Here is a 13115-nt window from a genome sequence, read left to right as displayed (position 1 = left end):
CAGAATACACATTTTTCTCAACTGCTTATGGAACATTCTCCAGGATAGATCATACCTTGGGTCACAAATCAAGCCTTGGTAAATTTAAGAAGTTGAATCATATCAACTATCTCTTCTGACCACAGCGCTATTAGACTAGATATCAAAGACAGGAATAGATCTGTAAAAAATACAAACACATGGAGGCTAAACAATACACTACTTAATAATGAAGTGATCACTGAAGAAATCAAAAAATACCTAGACACAAATAACAATGAAAATACAATGACCCAAAACCTATGTGATGCAGTGAAAGCAGTTCTAAGAGGGAGGTTTATAGCAGTACAATCCTAACGTAAGAAACAGGAAACATCTCAAATAAACAACCTAACCTTGCACCTAAAGCAATTAGAGAAAGAAGAACAAAAAATCCCCCAATGTTATCAGAACTAAAGATATCATAAAGATCAGATCAGAAATAAATGAAAAAGAAATGAAGGAAATGATAGAAAAGATCAATAAAACTAAAAGCTGGTTCTTTGAGAAGATAAACAAAATTGATTAACCATTAGCCAGACTTACAAAGAAAAAAAGGGAATAGACTCAAATCAGTAGAATTAGAAATGAAAAAGAAGTAAAAACTGACACTGCAGAAATACAAAGGATCATGAAAGATTACTACAAACAACTCTATGCCAATAAAATGGACAACCTGGAAGAAATGGACAAATTCTTAGAAATGCACAACCTGCCAAGACTGAATCAGGAAGAAATAGAAAATATGAACAGACCAATCACAAGTACTGAAATTGAAACTCTGATTAAACATCTTCGAACAAACAAAAGCCCAGGACCAGATGGCTTCACAGGCAAATTATATCAAACATTTAGAGAAGAGCTAACACTCTTGCAAAATATAGCAGAGGAAGGAACACTCCCAATCTCATTTTACGAGGCCACCATCACCCTGATACCAACCCCAGACAAAGATGTCACAAAGAAAGAAAACTACAGGCCAATATCACTGATGAAAATAGATGCAAAAATCATCAACAAAATACTAGCAAACAGAATCCAACAGCACATTAAAAGTATGATATACCATGATCAAGTGGAATTTACTCCAGGAATGTACGGATTCTTCAATATATGCAAATCAATCAACGTGATACACCATATTAACAAATTGAAGGAGAAAAACCATATGATCATCCCAATAGATACAGAGAAAGCTTTTGACAAAATTCAACACCATTTATGATAAAAAACCTGCAGAAAGTAGATATAGAGGGAACTTTCCTCAACATAATAAAGGCCATATATGACAAGCCCACAGCCAACATCATCCTCAATGTTGAAAAACTGAAAGCATTTCCACTAAGATCAGGAACAAGACAAGGTTGCCAACTCTCACCACTATTATTCAATATAGTTTTGGAAGTTTTAGACACAGCAATCAGAGAAGAAAAGGAAATAAATGGAATCCAAATAAGAAAAGAAGAAATAAAGCTGTCACTGTTTGTAGATGACATGATACTATACATAGAGAATCCTAAAAATGCTACCAGAAGACTATTAGAGTTAATCAATGAATTTGGTAAAGTAGCAGGATACAAAATTAATGCACAGAAATATCTCGCATTCCTATACACTAATGATGAAAAATCTGAAAGTGAAATTAAGAAAACACTCCCATTTACCATTGCAACAAAAACAATAAAATATCTAGGAATAAACCTACCTAAGGAGACAAAAGACCTGTATGCAGAAAATTATAAGGCACTGATGAAAGAAATTAAAGATGATACAAATAGATGGAGAGATATGCCATGTTCTTGGATTGGAAGAATCAACATTGTGAAAATGACTCTACTACCCAAATCAATCTACAGATTCAATGCAATCCCTATGAAACTACCACTGGCATTTTTCACAGAACTAGAACCAAAAATTTCACTATTTTTATGGAAACACAAAAACCCTGAATAGTCATAGCAATTTTGAGACCCAAAAAAGGAGCTGGAGGGATCAGGCTCCCTGATTTCAGACTATACTACAAAGCTACAGTAATCAAGACAGTATGGTACTGGCACAAAAACAGAAATATAGATCAATGGAACAGGATAGAAAGCCCAGAGATAAACCTACACACATATGGTCAGCTTATCTTTGATAAAGGAGGCAAGAATATACAGTGGAGAAAAGACAGCCTCTTCAATAAGTGGTGCTGGGAAAACTGGACAGGTACATGTAAAATATGAAATTAGAACACTACCTAACACCATACACAGAAATAAACTTAAAATGGATTAAAGGCTTATATGTAAGGCCAGATACTGTCAAATTCTTAGAGGAAAACATAGGCAGAACACTCTATGACATAAATCACAGCAAGATCCTTTTTGTCCCACCTCCTGGAGAAATGGAAATAAAAACAAAAATAAACAAATGGGACCTAATGAAACTTTAAAGCTTTTGCACAGCAAAGGAAGCCATGAACAAGACCAAAAGACAACCCTTAGAATGGGCGGAAATTTTTGCATATGAAGCAACTGACAAAGGATTAATCTCCAAAATTTACAAGCAGCTCATGCATCTCAATAACAAAAAGCCAACAACCGAATCCAAAAACGGGCACAATACCTAAGTAGTCATTTCTCCAAAGAAGATATACAGATTGCCAACAAACACATGAAAGAATGCTCAACATTATTAATTATTATAGAAATGCAAATCAAAACTACAATGATATATCATCTCACACAGGTCAGAATGGCCATCATCAGCATACACACAAACAATAAATGCTGGAGAGGGTGTGGAGAAAAGGGAACACTTTTGCTTTGTTGGTGTGAGTGTACATTGATATAGCCACTATGGAAAACAGTATGGACGTTCCTTAAGAAACTAAAAGTAGAACTACCATACGACCGAACAATCTCACTACTGGGCATATACCCTGAGAAAACCATAATTTAAAAAGAGTCATGTACCACAATGTTCATTTCAGCTCTATGTACAATAGCCAGGACATGGAAGCAACCTAAGTGTCCATCAACAGATGAATGGATATAGAAATGTGGCACATATACACAATGGAATATTACTCAGCCATAAAAAGAAACAAAATTGAGTTATTTGTAGTGAAGTGGATGGACCTAGAGTCTGTCATACAGAGTGAAGTAAGTCAGCAGGAGAAAGACAATTACTGTATGCTAACACATATGTATGGAATGTAAGAAAAAAAAAAAAGGTCATGAAGAAACTAGGGGTAAGACGGGAATGAAGACACAGACCTACTAGAGAATGGACTTGAGGATATGGGGAGGGGGAAGGGTAACCTTGGATAAAGTGAGAGAGTGGCATGGACATATATACACTACTAAACGTAAAATAGATAGCCAGTGGGAAGCAGCCACACAGCACAGGGAGATCACCTTGGTGGTTTGTGACCACCTAGAGAGGGGGATAGGGAGGGTGGGAGGGAGGGAGGTGCAAGAGGGAAGAGATATGGGAACATAGGTATATGTATAACTGATTTACTTTGTTATAAAGCAGAAACTAACACACCATTGTAAGCAATTATACTCCAATAAAGATGTTAAAATAATGACAAAAAGATAAAGAGAGAATATTAAAAGTAGAAAGGGAAAAACAACAAATAGCATACAAGGGAACTCCCATAAGACTATCAGCTGATTTTTTCAGCAGAAACTCTGCAGGCCAGAAGGGAGTGGCACAGTATATTAAAAGTGATGAAAGAGAAAAATTTCCACCCAAGAATTCTCTACCCAGCAAGGTTCTTGTTCAGATTTGATGGAGAAATCAAAAACTTTACAGACAAGCAAAAGCTAAAAGAATTCAGCACTACCAAACCAGCTTTACAACAAATGTTAAAGGAACCTGTCTAGGTAAAAAAGAAAAGGTCACAATTAGAAACAAGAAAATTAAAAAATGAAAAAGTTCACCAGTAAAGGCAAACATACAGAAAAGGTAGGAAATCATACACATACAAGCTAGTAAGGAGGTTAAAAGACAAAACTAGTAAAATCACCTGTATTCAGAGCAAGCAGTTAAGGGATACACAAAAGAATTAGATGTAAAATATGATACCCAAAACAGTAATCATTATGGGAGGAGAGTATAAATGCAGGGATTTTAAAATGCATTTGAAATTAAGAGATCAGCAAATTAAAACAATCACATATATACATAGACTGCTATAAAAAAAAAACCTGTGGTAACTGCAAACCAAAAGTCTATAATAGATATGCACACAAAAAAAAGAAAAGGACTTTAAAAACATAATATTAAACACAGTCATCAAATGAAAAGAGAAGGGAAGAAAGAAGAAGAAAAAAAAGACCTACAAAAACAACCCTAAAACCATTAACAAAGTGGGAACAAAACATGCATATCAATAATTACCTTAAATGTAAATGGACTAATTGCTCCAGCCAAAAGACACAGAGTTGCTGAATGGATACCAAAACAGGACCCATATATTTGCTGCCTACAGGAGACTAACTTCAGATCTAAAGACACACATAGACTGAGAATTCCCTGGTGGTCCAGTGGCTAGGACTCTGTGCTTCCACTGAAGGGGGTGTGGGTCAGAGAATTAAGATCCTGAGAGCCATGTGGCATGGCCAAAAAAAAAAAAAAAGGCACACATAGAAAGTGAGGGGATGGAAAAAAGTATTCCATGCAAATGGAAATCAAAAGAAAGCCGGAGTAGCAATACTTATAGCAGACAAAATAGACTTTAAGATAAAGACTGTTACAAGAGACAAAGACACTACATAATAATGAAGGGATCAATCCAAGAAGAAGATGTAACAATTGTGAATATATAGGCACCCAGCATAGGAGCACCTATATATTGAATATATAAAGCAAATATGAACAGACATAAAGGGAGAAATTGACAGTAACCCATTAATAGTAGGGGACTTTAACACCTCACTTACGTCAATGGACAGATCATCCGGACAGATCATCCAGACAGAAAATGAATCTGGAAATGCTGGCCTTAAATGACCCATTAGAGCAGATGGACTTAATAGATATGTAGAGAAATCATCTGAAAGCCACAGAACACATTCTTTTCAAGTGCACATGGAACATTCTCCAGGATAGGTCACATGTTAGCCTACAAAACAAGTCTCAGTAAATTTAAGAAAACTGAAATCATATCAAGCATGTTTTCAGACCCCAATACTTTGAGACTAGAAACCAATTATAAGAAAAAAACTACAAAAACCCACAAACACATGGAGGCTAAACAATATGCTACTAAACGATCAGTGGATCACTAAGGATTGAATTTCAAATTGATAAGGCTACACAAAAACTTGATCATGGTTGAATTTTCAATAAAAATAAAAAAATTTAGATTATTATCATAATTATGATTATTATTATGATATCATACAGCAGCATTTATTGGAACTTAATAAAGCACTGTGCCAAATATGTTGTATACAAGTTCATTTTGTATACACACAAAATTCGTAAACAGCAGCTTCAATTTCCAGATGAAGAAATCAAGGTTTTAAAACGATAAGTATCTTCCCAAGATAACACAACTAGTAAGTAGAAGTGCTAGGATCTGGACAGAAGTCTCTGCTGTATATCTGTTTAATCATTTATTTAATCATTGTAATTTTGTTAGGATGTTATTCTAACAAATTTTCCTAATCATATTAGGAAATATGATTATTTTCCATTTAAATTATTGCATAAGTGTACACAGCAATTATGGATCTCTTTCTTCTCTGATGCAGGATGCTATAAGGAAAAATAAGATTTTTCTGTAGAGACAGAATGCTTGGGCTTGAAGGTAGTTAGACTCCTACAACCTTTATAAACTTTCCAAGTCATCTAATTGCCTGGGACTGCTTCCTTATCTATAACTGTCATTTATGACATCAACTTCAGGTAATATACAATATACCACTTTGAAACCATTGGGAACTATACACACAGTCTTAGCCTAAGTACAGTTTTAAGAGATACAAATATGCCCAAGCTACATTTTACAATTTGGAGAGCATTTTCAAGAAATGGAAAACTTAAGAACATTCATATTTTTATTTGTAGAATTTCATATGAGAGAGTGACTATTTTAGAATTTTTAAAATTGACACTCCCAGGGTCTCTGGATCCCAGCTCCCTAGCTTACTGCATTTATATGAAGGTAATATACCAGGGTCTTATAAAGATAAGAGAAGGTATACACAAGAATACAAAAAATCCTCAAGAACCACTATATTGACTCATACACACAATTCTACTGGATTTTCATATTTTGCTTTATAATAGGGAATTCATGACTTAAAGACAAAAATTGATGAGTATGTTCATTACGTATAGACATAATTTATGTTATTATTGTATTCAAATTGCTATTTTATATTACTGGATAGAATTTAGTATTGAATTAGAAAAAAATTACCTTTAAATATTTCCTGTTTGTATACTAGGTGGTATACTACAACCTAACAGTATTCTGACTTTCCACATTCTGGACTTTGCCTAGAGAAAACTACTCAGGAGAGTATAGGCAGTAACTCATTTGTGTCATCTTTACTTTCCCAAATATATGCTGTCTCATACACTTAAATGCATGTGTGGGATTAAAGATGGCTACACATTCTTTGCTACTTCTCCCATTGAGTCATGAAGTCTAATATTCTTCCCCTTCAATACTGGTTAGCTTTTTTGATTTGCTTTAGCATAGAATGCATAGAGGTAATGTTCAGGAGCTACTTAGGTATTCCTCTGGGCCTCTTGGAACAGTCTTTTTGGGGATCCAGAACTTCCATGTAAAGGGTATGGTTCCCCTGAGACCACCAAGCTAGAATGGTCATGTGTAGGTGCTCTGGTTGTCCCAGCTAAGTCAGCCTTCTAGCTCTCCCTACCAAGGTGACAGACATAAAATTAAAGCCAACTTGACCCTCCCAACCAGACCATGCCCCAGGTGAATATCACTTACTGACCTCAATCAATGCCATGGGCAACTGAAGAATTGCCAGCAAAGCATTACTCAAATCATGACCTCTTCCCCACAAAACCATGGGATATTATAAAATGGTTCTTGTTTTAAGCCATGAAGCTTTGGGTTAGCTTATTATGAAGCAGTAGATAACTAGAACAGTGCATAAAAAGTAATAATTGCATATTAATGCCAGAAGTCTTAAATTTCCATAAATCAGTAATAAACTACCACTACTGATAGTTATTGTACACTAGATATAGATAACCACACTATGGTAAATAAATACTATGCACAAGAATGCTTGTATCTCACAAAGGGCACTGAATTTTATTGTAATTCCTCTCATATTCCATAATGGCGAGATTATCTAAGTAACCTAAATAATATTCATTTGTAGTCTTACAAATAAACCAAATTAACTAAAGTAATGGTTATCTCAGATGCAGTGAAAGAGGCTTGCTTATACCCATAAGCCACTACTTGCACATCACTCAATACAACTCTATGTTAAGTTAAAGGAATATCTGGGTTAGAAAGAATAGTAAGACTCTCAAAATTCATAAGGTGTTCTAAAAAAATATGTCATGGTTGGGGCTTCCCTGGTGGCGCAGTGGTTGGGAGTCCACCTGCCGATGCAGAGGACGCGGGTTCGTGCCCCGGGCCGTGAGGATCCCACATGCCGCGCAGCTGCTGGGCCCGTGGGCCATGGTAGCTGAGCCTGCGCGTCCGGAACCTGTTCTCCGCAACAGGAGAGGCCGCGGCTGTGAGAGGCCCGCGTACCGAAAAAAAAACAAACAAAAAATGTCATGGAATTGTCTTCAGGGACAATTTCCTTTTCTTTGCTTCTGTATGAATAGGTAAAATATTTAGAAATGTTTTCTTATTTTTCCACACAGCCTAAGGTAAGAGGAGTAAATATGAGTTGTAAAGAAAGCTCCATGGCGCACACAGGGTCACCAAATCTTTTCTTTGCCTTTTCTTTTTTGCCTTGGCCTATAAAGAAACTAGCTTAGAACTGAGTATCTATCAGCAGTTCTTGACCTAACAGGATTAATAGATTTCAGAATTTTCCAAGTTTCCTTGGAATCTATTTTCCAAATTTAGTTTGGGTTCAAGTTCCTCCATGAAAATTAAGGATCCTAAATAAACCAAACAAAATGCATTTATTTTAAACAATATATCTTCTTGATCAAATCTTCTGTATAATAAATGTCAAAACATATAGGTAGGTAATTGAATGGTTTGAATATTACAAACAGTGCTGGCCAAATGTCCATTGGCTGAGATCCGTAACAGATAGTGGTTTCAGTTTTAAAGTAGGTAAGATTCATTAACAGTTGTATTACAAGCAGGGAGACAAAAATAGTAAACATAAGCAACAACAATGTCAAAATGGTAAGAGTTAAAAAGTATAGAACTAAAATATCACTTGAAGTTGGTAGCTAATCTGTTACAACACACTTTCTACTGATCCTGATTGTTAGAGTGATATTGTGAGTCAGGTTTTATATAAACATGATTAATGAAATAAGAGAGTGGAATCAATATTATGCTCTGATTCAGAAACCTTGGAGTGGCAAAAATGTGTTTTAACAAGTCTTCCAGGTTAATTCTGATGCCTGTTAATATTCTGGCTTAGACTGTAACTACTTCTACAAAGATCACAAAGTCAAATACTGAAAACAAAGATCAATAGTTGCATTAAAGCTCCTTTCCTTCTAAAAATTATCTTCTTAGGATACTAGCATGTATGACCATTGTTGAACAGACTCTCCTGATCTTCAAGTGGAATATTTGCCTGTAATTTGTAAAGAAGCAGACTGTCCTAGAGTTGAAATGGATGCTCAATAAGCTGAAAGGTATATAATTGAGAAAAAATAAATTATTGACATTTTTTCAAGTTAAGATATATTAGGAGTTCTATTTCCCCTTGGATATAGAAAGCTGCGACTAGTGTTCCTTCTACCCTAGCAAGAAAACCTATGTAAAGTAAAAAAATAACAACTTTGCTGAACATATCAAAGAGCCAATGTCACTAGTCAACCAAGTAGTATCAAATCCACTGACTCTCAGTCCCTGCCAAGGAGAGATGAGACACGAGCATGTCACCAGTGACAGACTACAGCTAGAAGAGATGCTCAGTGCCATATAACCAGGTTAGATGCATTCAGCTACAACTGTAATGTATTGTGAAGGTCAGCTGTGGACTAGAGTATAGCACCCTAGGAGCTGTAGACACAGGAGTTTGCACCCACTTGCAGGCTCTTCTCCATGGACTTCAATCTCCTGCTCATGAGAAAGACTGTGGGAAGAGTAGGAGTTGCAAGTACCTTTCTTGGTGTTGCAGGCTTGGAGGGGGAAGTGGTCACTGCAGGGAGAAAAGCATGAAGTTCTGTTGCAACCTTTCTCTGGAAAAGAAAATAAGTCTCTGGGGAAGGAGCAGAAAACCTGTCACCACCAGGGCAAACATGCAGACCCACTGTAGGCACAGGAAAGCTTAAACAAACAAACAAACAAATAACATTTCCAACCCTGGGGAAGTCTTGGACTCAGGAGCCTACACCAATAATATCAGAGACCTGCTACAACTGGGAGAGGGACAAGAACCTCTCCCATAGAAGACCAACCAGAGATAGATGGAGTTTGGCTGCCAGGAAAAGAAGAGGCAGGACCACTGAGAAAGGCTATTTCTAAGACCTAGAAACAGATCCTGTCTAAGGTAGAGAACCCCTTGTCCTCACCACCAGACTACCAAGCACCAAGCAGTGTGTAACTGCAGTCTATCACTGGTTGAGGGAAAAAAGTGTGAAGAGGGATACAGTTTGTGATAGAGATGAAAGCAGAAGCTAAAGGTAAAGGAGAAACATTGAGAAAATGCATCTGAAATTCCAGCCTTCAATCTAAGAGAAAGGAATTAAAGCCAATGGCTCACTGAAGGTAATCATAGGAACAAGACAACCCAAACTCAGCTAATTACTGACTATATTCACTCAACAACATTCCTTCCCATATACACATATTCACTAACAGCATAACAGAAGAGATGTAACCATTTCCAGACATAAAGTCTCTACTTTTAAACACAAAATGTCTGATGTTTAATCAAAAATTACATGACACACAAAAAGGCAAGAAGAAAAGCACAGTGTTAAGAGAGAAAATAATCAACAGAGCAGACTCAAACAGACCCCTATGTTTAATCTATCAAATGAGAAATTTCAGCAGAGATGGTGTTATGAATTGAATTGTGCATCCTGGCCAAACACATGCACTGAAGCCCTAAACCCAATGTGATTGCATTAGGAGACAGGTCCTTTAGGGAGGTAATCAAGGTTAAATGAGGTCATAAGGGTGAGGCCAGATCCCACAGGGCTAATGTCCTTATAAGAAGATGAAGAGACACCAGAGAATGCACTCTCTCTCTCTGTCTCCCTCTCTCCATATGTACACACAGAGGAAAGGCCAAGTGAGGACACAGTGATAAAGCAGCCATCTACAAGTCAGGAAAAGAGGCCTCACCAGACACCAGTCCCCACAGCCCCTTGATCTTGAATATCTAGCCTCCAGATCTATGAGAAAATACATTTTTGTTGTTTTAGCCACTCAGTTTGTGGTATTTTGTTATGGCCACCTAAGCAGACTAATACACATGAACTCTACTAAAAAATCAAATGGAAATTCAAGAAATAAAAAAACATGATAAGGGAGATAAAGAATACCTCTGTCAAACTCATAAGTAGACTTAAGACAACTGAATAGACAATCATTGAAATTGAAGATTGGTCCATAGAAATAATCCAAGCTTAAAAACAAAAAGAGTGGCAAAAAAATAACAGAATTCAAGAGTTATGGGATAATATGAAACAATCTCCCATATGTGTAATTTGAATCCCAGAAGAAGAGAGACAATAACGCAGGAGGATTTTGTCAAGAAATAATGGTCAAGAGTTTTCAAAAATTCATGGCAGTCATCACAACATAGATGCAAGAAATTCAGAGATTTCTCAGAAGGATAAATTACTAAACAGGCATACGGACACACACACACACACACACACACACACACACACACACTCCCAGATACATTACATTCAAAGTGCTGATTAAAAAATGTTGAAGGCAACCATCAGAGAAAATAATCATTATTTCCACAGGAATAAAATTAAGATTTACCACAGACATTAAAAACCATGGAGGACAGAAAATAGTGGAGTCAGGTATTTAAAGTGCAGCTGAGAAAACAAAACTGCTATCTGAGAATTTTATACCCAATGAAAATATATTTGGGTATAAAAGACATACTCTGCACAGACTTACTCTACACACAATATAAAAAGAAATTCTTCAGGGAGAAGGAATATGATACCAGATGAAACTTGGGTGTACACACACAAAAAAAATGTCTTCAGGAAAATCCATTTTCCCAACTGCCTTAGCTATTGCACTGCTGAAAAGAATACAGCCTTTGCATCTCAGCCCATAAGCTTCAGAGAGTGATCATCTCAGTCAGGGTCTTCAACAGGACTGGAAAGCAATCAAATCCTACAGTGCTGTTATCTTAGCACCTAGCATCCTTCCAAAGAGTGGCTGAAATGAATTGATGTTTCTTTTCAAAAAGTCATATACTGATATCTTACAAATACGGTGATTGGAAGGAACTCCATAATAGGAACATGAATATCTCAATGACAGTCTCTAATAACATTATTATTATGTTGCATATGAATAAGATGTCTTTATTGGCCAAAAAACCCACTGAAGGAAAGGGTTCAAACAGACTTTCAAAATTAACTGGACTGGTCCAGTAAGCTACAGTGGACTGGTAGCCTCATTCTCAAGACAATTTCTTGTCCTTTGTTATGGTTCTTGTTAGACTGTCCTGAACTTTGCTAGTTGGCATTCCTTCCTGTTTTGACAACAGCAAATTTCAGAAAATTGTAAAAATTTATATATTCCTATGATTCTATTTCTTTAAATTATGCTCTTCAAGTATTCTGTAGCCTATAATGAAATTTAAGATGTACTGTCAGATGACCAGGACAGAATGCAAGATTCATAGAATACAGGAGAGAGGACATATATTACATTCATATTTGAATTTGGAAGAAGTCTAATGATAATGGTACTCATCTAAAGAGGGCAACTACATTATGCAAAAATAATATTCCATAAACCATAAGACAAAATTAGTTTTATTATAAAAATACATATGCTTTGTATATGAGTCATATAGAATTGACACAACTGATAGAATTTACTATGCTGCATTGAAGTGAATACTTATTGCTTTCTTGCTGAATTTCTGATATTTTTGTTCCTTCATTTATATCTCCATTTGGAAATATTATTTCAATAGCATATTAGGAAGTAGAACATATTGTTTTGTAGTAATTTAGGTAATGCCTTTTAAGACATCCCATCCAGGATAAGAAGACTGTACAAGAACTACATGGCTACCATTACTATCGCCTTGATCTAGGAAATCAGGAATTTATTTAGTGTTAGTAGGAAAACATAAGAAAGAAAGTCTTTCCCATCTGCCTACTAATTCAATTCAATTAAATAAACATTCATTTTATTTATTTTATTTCCATGCACTAGCTGTGCAAGACATGGGCAGGCAGCTTAACAGAATAAAGAACAACGCGCTCACTTACTAATTTGATTCGATGACCAGGAGTTGCACTGATTTCCCATGTGCATTCTTTCCTGCTTGGGTACTTGTCTGGCCAATTGGGACTAGTGATGAAGCCACTTGGACTGTGAATCTTCTGTTCACACTCAGCTGTGCCAATAATGATAAAATCAATTAGTGTGGAAATCTAGCCCATAATTGGGCCAGCAAGGAAGTAGCCTGTTTACACACTATCCTGATGAAAGATTTTCCTCAATAACTAATCATCACTCTAGTATCCAGTGTCATATTCATCTGCTTTGGTAAACCTGTTGCATAATCATTATCATAATCAGAAAATGTTTGTTTTTGGGTTCACATGAAATTGTGTTTACAATGAATTAGATAAATGTCTACAAGAAAATGAACTCTTTTTAACTGCTGGATCTGTAAGTTTAGATTTTAACAGAGCAACATTATTGACAATCAAAGATATCAACTCTTGGTATGTGCAAAATA

At 36.0% G+C, this 13115-nt stretch overlaps 1 protein-coding gene across 1 annotated transcript in view; it reads right to left on the bottom strand.

The window, feature by feature from the left end:
- TLL1 (tolloid like 1) overlaps nt 1–13115 on the bottom strand; it is a 271395-nt gene that overhangs the window by 24238 nt on the left and 234042 nt on the right. Inside the window, exon 18 of the mRNA XM_007471538.1 lies at nt 12640–12767. Within this exon, the coding sequence (XP_007471600.1) occupies nt 12640–12767 (128 nt within the window). The remainder of the gene's footprint in view (nt 1–12639; nt 12768–13115) is intronic.

Source organism: Lipotes vexillifer, unplaced genomic scaffold (genome assembly GCF_000442215.2).
Source record: "Lipotes vexillifer unplaced genomic scaffold, Lipotes_vexillifer_v1.1 scaffold1208, whole genome shotgun sequence".
Classification (NCBI taxonomy): domain Eukaryota; kingdom Metazoa; phylum Chordata; class Mammalia; order Artiodactyla; family Lipotidae; genus Lipotes; species Lipotes vexillifer.
This window is presented reverse-complemented; position numbering and strand designations above follow the sequence as displayed.